General features: G+C 41.3%; 1 protein-coding gene across 1 annotated transcript; it reads right to left on the reverse strand.

Annotated features, from left to right (window-relative positions):
- Positions 1–396: 396 nt before the first annotated feature.
- On the reverse strand, positions 397–3,203 carry LOC103717585 (protein CUP-SHAPED COTYLEDON 3). The gene is made up of 3 exons (XM_008806032.4): positions 2,985–3,203; positions 2,240–2,511; positions 397–1,381 (listed from the first exon to the last, which is right to left on the reverse strand). The coding sequence occupies exons 1-3, from the start codon at positions 3,187–3,189 to the stop codon at positions 929–931; spliced, it is 930 nt and encodes a 309-aa protein (XP_008804254.1). The 5' UTR covers positions 3,190–3,203; the 3' UTR covers positions 397–928.
- Between the last annotated feature and the right edge of the window lie 6,580 nt (positions 3,204–9,783).

Raw genomic sequence — 9,783 nt, forward strand, 5'->3', positions numbered from 1 at the left:
TTTAATATTTACCATAGTTATTTTTGTTCAATAGAGTCAAAGTATAATTAGAATGAGTGGCTAAGATTGAAAGACTTGAAAAGCAAGTTGTTTTTGGAAAAATGAAAAACCAAGCATATTTTTATAGATATGAAACATTCAAATTTTTAAGTAGGTATTTGGTTTCTATTTTTTCAAAAAAATCTAGCGAGAAAATATTCCAATTTTTATATAACTGGGTTGCGCCCCGTATGATTCTTTGGGTGATCCCCCTAAGATGTTCATTCTAAATCCGCTATACCAAAATTCCAATCGCACAATCCTTTTCACTCTTTTCTTCTGTGAAATCACTATATGTCTTTGACTTAATGTAGCTAGTTGCAAGCAGTGACCGGTCAAACAGGATCCAGCAAAGCAAAGAGCACGTATGTCTCCATGGCCGTGAGCCTACCATCCGCTGGGCCAACTCCTCGCGTCGCACGCCATGGAACCGAAGTTACGTATCGAGGGCCCATCCATGCACGAAAGGAGATCGCTCCACCACACGTACACCAACTGCAGGTCACGTCAATCCCATCCATTTTTAAGATCCCACGTCACGCATGGATACCTTCATGCATCCATGCAGACCCCGATATCCCATCAAATCACCATTGAAAGGTGACGTACGTACATCATCCATCCATCTGTCCAAACGTTTAATCCAGAAGTGACCGTATCACATCAAAACTAACAATTACCATTAGTATCAATTTTATAACTAAAAGAAGGAAAAAGGTTCATTCATAGATCAATATAGATAGTCTTGTGCAGTCTCTTGTCATCTCCCAGATTGAAGAGATATTTTAGTAAACGAAACGAAAGCTGGTAGTTGGTACAGCAGAAGCTCCTAATATACACAAGCTAGCTAAGAAACTTTCTTTAGGTTGCTCTGCAGAGTGACGAGATCTCAAGAGACCAACGGCCCAGATTCTCCAGTAGCAGTGAGACCCAGAAAAGGCAGGTCATGAACAGCTCCCCCTAGCCCAAGTTGAGCCAGTCCCGTGTCATAGAGGAAAGGGTTCTGTAGATATGTGTCGAGCCAGCTAGATACTTGTTCCTCATGTGGGCTTGGGTTGTCCTTTGGAGGGCACTGGGGTTTGAGGGGGGAAGGGATGGTGGTAGGGTGGAGGGGTTCAGGAAGAGGGAGGGGAAGGAAGGGGTTGACTTCTTGGTGGAAGAAGGGTTGGTGGCTTTGGAGGAGGATTTGGATGGGGTTTTCCCCGGGTTGCAGGTCTATGAATGGGGGAAGACCAGGGTTGGGGGAGGAGTAAGATGGATCTAGCGAGCAGGTGGGGTTCGGGTAGTAAGAATTCTTCTTTTCTCCTGTCTTGTTGAATATCCTGCAGATCACCCACTCCTCCTGCCGAAATTAGTGCATGAAAAACAGATACCTAGTTAGCAACCTCATGCTAGTCTTTCAAATCTCTCTCTCTCTCTCTCTCTCTCTCTCTCTCACACACACACACACACACACACACACACACTCATTCACGCACGCAAAGTATGGTAAATAATTACATGGAAAGAGTTCTCCCAAAAACAAAAAAAGCCCATGGCAAAAGAGCAATGTTCATAGGTCAAAGTCTACCATATATGTCTCTGGATATATAAACCAACACAAAGCCAACGAGTTTCATTGTTTAAACTCTAGATGTGCGCCTGCATACGCATTCATGTTTGTGTACGTGAGAGAGGTAGGAGTCTCTACGCATTCATGTTCCAATAATTTTTATTAATTATTCGTACGTGAAAAAAAAAAAAAAGAATGACAGCACAGTGTTGCTACCATCCGTAATGTGGAGTCACGTTTCACTACTTGCACTTTCTGTATTGCGACATGGAGCATAAAACCCGGGCTAATTTTTTTCTTTATATTATTATTTCTTATATTGTTATTTCTAAAGGGCATTGTTGGATTGTTAAAGATTGTTGAAATCACCAGCGCTCTGATATCATGTTGAAATCATCACTTATTTTAAAAATTTAAGTTGATTGTAAAGAAAAATTATTTATATATTTTATATTTTCTTATATGGAAAAAAAACATCTTGGATTCTAAATGTGAACTTTAAATTAAGAAAAAGATTCTCAAGGGTACTGTGTGAATATTGAACTGTAGATATAGGAAGAGAAAAGGTGTGAGTCCTATACACCAAGGACAAGTGGGTGGTGAGACACTCAAAGTTAGGACTATAGGGGTGGGTGAGGGGGGATTTACCTTGCACGTGTGGCGGCAGTAGTCTCCCTCTAGGCGGTACTCGTGGAGGACCCACTTGGTCTTCTCCCCGCGTGGGGCCCTCCCCTTGTAAAAGACCAGGGTCTTCTTCATGCCCACCAGGGCCCCGCTGCTGGCGCTGTGGACCTCACGGTCCTTGCCGGTGGCCTTCCAGTAGCCGGCCCCTGTAGCCCTGTTCGTCCTCAGTCCGGTTGGGTACTTTCTGTCCCTCAGACTGAAGAAGTACCACTCTCTTTCCCCCATTTTTGCCGCATCTGAGAAACCAACCAACACAAACCAAAACAAAACAAATGGTCATTAATATGTATGGCATTTTCTTACACAAGAGAATAGCTATCATAAACTCTCTCTGTCTCTTTCTCTCTCAAAGTTGCAGAAGGCGAGGAGGAGGAGGAGGAGGAGGAGAACTAGGGGAGGATGTTGATGGGTAGCTAATGGACATGCGAGTCATGAGTCCACGGTTAGCATCATGACTTTGTCAATAATATATATCTTGAGTAAGACAGGAAAAAGTTCCGACGTCTCATCACACTCTCTCACTCATCACTCTGTATGTAAGTAGGAAGCATCGATGGTAGCTTTCCTTCTCCCTGTAGAAGGCAACCAAAGATAACCAAGTAACATGATTTTACACTTTCCCGCCCAAAAAAAGAAAAATGCTCTTACACCAGAAGCTAGAAATATTTGGCTCGACAGTAAATAAGAAACCAAAAACCTAAAGCTATACCTGGAAGCTCCCATGGCTCACATCTATTGAGATCAACCTCGACGATGTCGATGCCGCAAAGGCCTCCATTGAAGACCTTGGAGGCCAAGTAGAAGGTGACGAGCTCCTCGTCAGTGGGATGGAACCTAAAGCCAGGAGGCAGCCCTTGCTCACCAACATCCTCGCCAAACAAGTCCCATACCACTTCCGCCATGTCATGCATCATGTCCTTGAGAAAGAAAGAAAAGAGAGGAGCAAAACTACCGGAGTTTGTTGTGTCTTGTTATGTTGGTGGAAAGGGAGAATGGAAGGGGGAGCGGTGTTTATAGGGGGAGCACTGAAACCTAAGAAGGGTTAGACTAATAGATTCAGGCCGTTTTGTGGGGTGAGATTAAAGGCCAAACCCGAGCTGGTCCGTACAAAAGGGCACCTGAGAGGATTCAAAACAGGAAACTGGACAGAACCATGTAGGTGTGGGTGAGTTAATGCGAAGCTGGCTTTGGAGATTTATGCGTGCATGTGTGGACATATTGTGATCAAGTACAAGGACGGGAGATACATGACGGACGGTCTGGCTACGCATTTCAACGATGCCTCATCACCAATTGCTGCTCCTATTACTACACGACTTTACTCAAACTATGTGTCAAAAAACTATTTGATATTATTTCTATTTGATGGTGGAATTTATACAGCAGGGGTTCTAGGTTTTCTAGGTGCTCGACTCCAAGGCGCATCAATTGCACTCGTTGGGGCTCGTGCAAAATGAAATTGTCACAGAGTCCTTTCCTTTTACTGGGAGATATTTGATCCGCAACTTCATCTAGTTTTCCTGATAACTTGGCAGTGGTTTTTCCCTTTCTCTTTCCTTTTTTTTTTTTTTTTTTGATTTCGGGCCCTTAGAGAATACTGGTTGGACCACCACACTGCAAACCATGGAACCTCTTCTTAATGCTTGTAAAAATGGTTATGCAAGCTTTGTGCATTAAATTCATTGTCAATTTTCATCAGAGTCCCCCTTATATTAGATCAAATAGTATCAGAGTCATCTCCTCAAAGTAGATCTAGTGTATGAGATGTATCCTAAAATTACCTAACAGTCAATTTTTGCATTATTACAACATCGATTACACCTAACTTTGAATTTATTATCTACCAACCTTATAGTGAAATGAGCATGGCATCTTAATTAAGGTTCTATTATAGTTTTTTGATAAATAGAAACTTCTTTTGTAAGTATACCATATTAGGATTAGGAACTTTCCATGGAGAGACCTATAAGGCACCTTATCCATAAGAATCAATAGAATAAGCTATTCATCCACAAGAATTCTAGTTCACATGTAGAAAGCCATTAATTACACTTTTTTATGATAACAAGCCCTTTAACTTCCTCCAATGCCAAACAAATGCGCTATGCACATACATCCTTGTATTAGGCTTGGCTAGTCGCTATATCATAATTCGAATAGTATTATACGCAATTAATATTTCTGCAGAGATATAGTTCTTTATATTGGATAGATTGAAGACTTTAGTGATATCACTACAGGAAAAAAACAGTTAACTCCGATACCTAACTGCCGGCGCTAGAGAGAAGCATTGGGAATTTGACTGGCACGCCAAATTTTGCCGACGCTTCTAAATAGCATCGGAAGATACCGATAGTTTAGTGGGAAGACTAACTTAGACGATGCTAAAAGATATCAGCGTAAACCAAAATAGAAACAATGCTTTAGAAAGCACTGTCGGAGGCTGATTCCTCTAAAGATGCTTTAGAAAGCGTTGTCGGAGACCGATTCCTCCAACGATGCTTTAGAAAGCATCGTCGGAGGCCAAGGCTTTACTCTCTTTTTTTTTCCAAACGACGCTTTAAAAAGCGTCGTCGGAGACCCATTCTCCATCCCCACCAAAACAAACCCTCTCCCCAACGACGCTTTAAATGCATTGTCGGACCCCCCCCCCCCCCCCTTTTCTCTCCCCTTACAAATCCCTAACCCTATCCCCATCTCTCCTTCAAATCCCTAACCCTTTCCCCATCTCTCTTTACAAATCTCTTCGAGCCCTTGGCCCTTGACACCCCCCCGCATGTTCTAGGGGTAGTCTCCCCAACCAGCTCTCAGGAATGCACGATGCCATCACCTTCTCCAGCTCGCCCCTCTCTTCCCTCCTCCCATGCTCCACCCTTTTCTTTGCTCTGCCCTCAGAGGCGGCGAAGGATGAAGAGGCAGCGCACTCGCCTCCGATCGATGTCCTCTTCTTCTTTTGATTCGATGCTAGAGGTGACCGTCAAGAAGATGATATCGGAGAACCCCGTCGTCATCTACTCCAAGACTTGGTGCTTGTGAGTTCTGATTTCTCTCTCTAATGATGTCGATTGATTTGCTTACGTTTTGGTTGATAGGAAATGGAGGTTTTCAAAGGACGTCAAATCACTCTTCAAGAGGATTGGAGTGGAGTCCCTCGCCATAGAACTTGATCATCTTGGTGAGTTCTTGCTCTTGTTTATTGAATCTTTTCTCGCAGACCTTCGTATTGGTTTCTTGATAGTTTTCTCATTGATTTTCATTTAATTTGAATCGGATTAGTGGTTGGAATTTTCTTGAACTATATAGGGGATGTTGTTATATTTCTTGGTCAGAATGGAATATGTGATATATATGATTTGTTTCTAAGACTTAGAAATTGGAATCTTGGCTTCTGATGTTTTGGATCTGTTGCATCGTGAAATAGTTGTCATGTTGATTGTAAAATTCAGGTATTTGATTGGTACTTAGAGGAGGCCTCCTTCTCGATCTTGATGATGTAGGCGATGGGGTCCTCAAGAGCTAGGGGAGGGATTTCAACCATTGAAGAACCTCCGTAGGAGGGGGAGGTGGGGGCGGCTTCTGAGCTCCGCCACCGGAAACTTCGGTATCCTGATTTGTTGAGCTTGCTAGAAGGGAAGGCGCCACGGTGCTGGAAGGATGACTTTTTTTAAAAAAAATTATTTTTTTTTAAAATAATTATAAAGATGCTTTAAAACGTTATAATTATTCTTTATAAAAACTAGCAGTTAAAAGCCGATGCTTTAAAGCGTCGCTAACTGCACTTTTAGCGATGCTTTTATGCGTCGCTAAAATCAACCCTTTAGCGATGCTTTTCAAAAGCGTTGAAATTTTTTTTCCCACTCCTACCTATCCGACTCTTTTGCGATGCTTAAAAAAGCGTCGACGGAAAAATTACCGACACTTATAAATATCGGTATAGGTTTTAAAAAGCGTTGAAAAAACAATTTTTTTTGTAGCGTGTTTATATACTCATGGCTCCGTCCACCTACTAGCTTAAATTTTTGGGTCAGATTTTAACATGATACCAGAGCCCATGATCCCTCTTATGAATCAATATCAGAGCCTATAGCTCTACACTTGAGAGAAGGTGTTGAGAAATAGTTCTACATTTGATAGGTTAAGGATCCACCTACTAGCTTAAATTAATTAATTTGGAATAATTAGTGACTACATTAGCAAGGATCATTTGTATTTTATGGTACGATAAACCAACCACAACATGTTGAAATTAACAAGTACATAGATTGTTGCTCATGCTAGTATTAATTTTGAAAATAATGATGGGCTTCCCAGCACCCCTAGTTGATTTGGGGAACTGTGCGACGGCAGGGGGCGCCAACCAGCTATCATAAATGGCCTCATGTCATTGTTAACATTATCCGACAAGGGTAATGCTGATCACAATTATAGAATTCCATGCCAAAGTAATTGGACTAAGTCTTCATTCATTCATCACCTTTTATATATCTATCCTTTGCATGAGCCTTATAACGCCACTTGCATCGCTCCTATCCTTGTCTCCTTGTATTGGTTCTCCAACTGATTTGACATTGTGTTTTTTATTTTTTCTACCTACTGTTTCCTTAGTAGTTAGTACGCCTGCTCGCCTGCCACAGTTAACAGTAGTATTGGTGAAGGCTAGAGAGAGAAAAAGGGACATGAGGGCGATCTATCTCCAAGCTGCATTTATTGAGGGGTGGTCAGAACGGGAAGAGGATTTCATCTTGGCTGCAGCGGAGATGGGGGCGACTGCGCGAGTCGGGAAATAAAATTTCTGTGGTCGTACCAAAAATTCCAGAAGCGCAGTAGTCTTCCAGCATCAATACCCATGGTCATCTCCAACCCTCTCCAAAACTTCCTATAATACCCCTGCTAAAATCTAAACAAGTTCGAAGTTTGGGAGGCACCCTAAATTTGCACCGACTAGTTTTAAGCAACTGGGATTGCATGTAGTCCTATAACATGCTTGCGTGCATGAGGAGAAGTGAATGAATTCTAAGTGCTAAAACTCATTTTAGTTGACTAGCACAAGTGTCTATATATCTTTGTTATACACGTGCTAGATTTTCTTGCAAATCGATGATCTAACATTCTAACATGATCATTTCATCTATATGATGTCGAGCGCAAGAAGTATATTGTGGAAAAATAGATTAAATGACTAAAGCTGAGAAATAAATAGCAAAAAAACAGCAAGACATGGATATACTAGAAATGCAACAGCATTTGGTTAAGCTTTTTAAGATCCTTCCCCTCAATAGAAAAATACGCCATAAGTAAATTCCAAAAATCAGTATTAAATTTCACGAATACCTTATAATCTTTAAACTAATTTGCATGAGAAGAGCATTTATTGAGTTCAACCATCCAATAGTGTTGTTGGCGCATCGTGCGCTACCCTCATAGTTTTGTTCAAAATACGTCTTACGAGAGAAGGGGTGGCCCGTTCTTATAAGGCACAATCCTTTCTGCTACTTTTCCGATGTGGGACTAAAGTCTCGAGCTCTCCTTCGCCCTCCAATAGTTAGGTTCGGACTCGTCAGATTTGATACTTCGGGGACCATTTCCAGCGAGCCGCTCCATCTCACAACACCTGCACAAAACCGGTAAAATTTGGGACTAACTTGCCAGCTATAAATAATATAGATAACAAATAATGGGACTTGAGCAGTACTGGAGGAACAAATGGCACTCAAAGTGAGCGTTTTGAGCGCAGGGTTCGGACGTGAAGGGCATTGTGGGGATGTGGGTAAGCTAATCAGGAGGCAGCCTGCCCGACGGGAATCCCAGGAGAGAGGGATGGTGGGTTTGGGAAGCAAAGTCAGAGGCCGCATTAAATACGAGCGCTCTAATTTCGAAATGGAAAGCAAAACAATAATTTGTTTTTGCCGTTCAATCATACACATGATTAGACCTCGGGCTCCACCGACCTCTACAGATCATTTATCCTTGTAGTTCGTACAATATAATTTAGTAATCTTTTCTCTCTCTCTCTCTAAAAAAATAAAGTTGACAATTAAATATAAGATTTATGATTTTAAACAATAAATAAAATGATGGGTAAATCACCATTTCTCGAAGGATAAAAAGTAAATAAAAAATATCACTATTTCAAGATTTATTTACAACCTCAACTTTTAATTTTTTATTTGTGAAATCATGGGAGTCACGAAATTGCTATCTTATATTTCTGGTATAAATTCTAATTTCTCAACAATTGATCTAATCTAGAGAAACCAAATAAAAATGTTGAATTAAATTAAACTAAGATAGATGAGTCATTTATTCATTGGAAAAAAAAAACAATCTTGATGCAGCAATGAGACAACATAAACCTAATAGAAATCGGAAATCGCAATATTTTAAATGATAGCACATCAACGAAGTTAATCTCAAAGATATTAAGCAATGCTTAATGAAATTGGTTTTTTTTTTTTCTTGACTCGATGGAAATTGAAAGCATATTTAGTGTTGGGGTGCTGCTTGGGAATTGTGAATAAAAGCAGTACTTTGCAGTTAAACCGAACTCATTTTCTTGCTGATATGTCTTGTGTCAGCTTATAAATTCTTCAATCCAGCACATAAGAAAATATGGGAACGACGCAAGTAGCTTCCGGATGTAGGTTGCCTCGGAAGGTGGGACTACATGTTTGATCAGCTGCGGTCTAATCTAAAGTTCGTGATAGAAAACAGATTATATTATAAAATAATATATGATTTGAGAACCGCTCTGACAAGAAATTTAGATTTTTTTTATTATTTCTCTGCCAGATGACAGAATTTGTTTCGGTAACGCAGAAATCTTCAACTTTCTTACACACAAAGTAACTACAGGGTGGCTGGACGGAAGGAAAGAAATATAATCATAAAAAAATAGGTTTCCATATATGGGTATTATTTAATCTGAAAGGCATTCCAAAAGATCGCATGAATCTAAGGCCTCTCCACGTGCGAGAGGCTGCCACTCGAGAGTGACGAGACTGCTCGGCGCTCGTGCACACGCGTCAGCCCTACGTGCTGACGTGGACGCACGACGGGAAAGCCAGGACGTGTGGGTCCCATAAGATGTCCTCTCCCTCCCTTCCAGCTGGGGCCTAGGGCTTGTAGACGGCAGACTAGGACGGCAATTCTGAGCACCGGCCGCGCTCGCCAACTAACCACTTTCCCGCCATGAATTGCTCAACGGTCAATTAATTGAATTCCTTCCGGTGTTCCACCTCCACATGATAATGATGTTAACATGATCGGAGCGGTCCATTCCATTGTATTTTAAGTTGACATGGAATCAGAATGCCATGAATGAGTTATGCCAAGATCATATAAGAGACAATAACGATAATCATTTTAAATAGCCTTCGATAGTAATCAAATACAGGAAAAAACTATTAATCACCTGCCATGCCACCGATCATTGCTCGGTTCACCAGGGAATCACTGTATTGGTGATCGATGGAGCACAAATATCCTCATGTACGGCACAAGTCATAGGC

Source organism: Phoenix dactylifera, chromosome 2 (assembly GCF_051530095.1).
Source record: "Phoenix dactylifera cultivar Ajwa chromosome 2, Ajwa_hap1_PhDact_Kaust_v1.1, whole genome shotgun sequence".
Lineage (NCBI taxonomy): Eukaryota > Viridiplantae > Streptophyta > Magnoliopsida > Arecales > Arecaceae > Phoenix > Phoenix dactylifera.

What these genes read in the sequence shown, in the direction of transcription:
- LOC103717585 (XM_008806032.4), bottom strand. Translation starts at nt 3,189, where the DNA reads ATGATGCATGACATGGCGGAAGTGGTATGGGACTTGTTTGGCGAGGAT. An exon ending in TGAGCCATGGGAGCTTCCAG is followed by an intron (nt 2,512 to 2,984) that starts GTATAGCTTTAG and finishes TTGGTTTCTCAG; the next exon opens with ATGCGGCAAAAATGGGGGAA. An exon ending in ACTGCCGCCACACGTGCAAG is followed by an intron (nt 1,382 to 2,239) that starts GTAAATCCCCCC and finishes TAATTTCGGCAG; the next exon opens with GAGGAGTGGGTGATCTGCAG.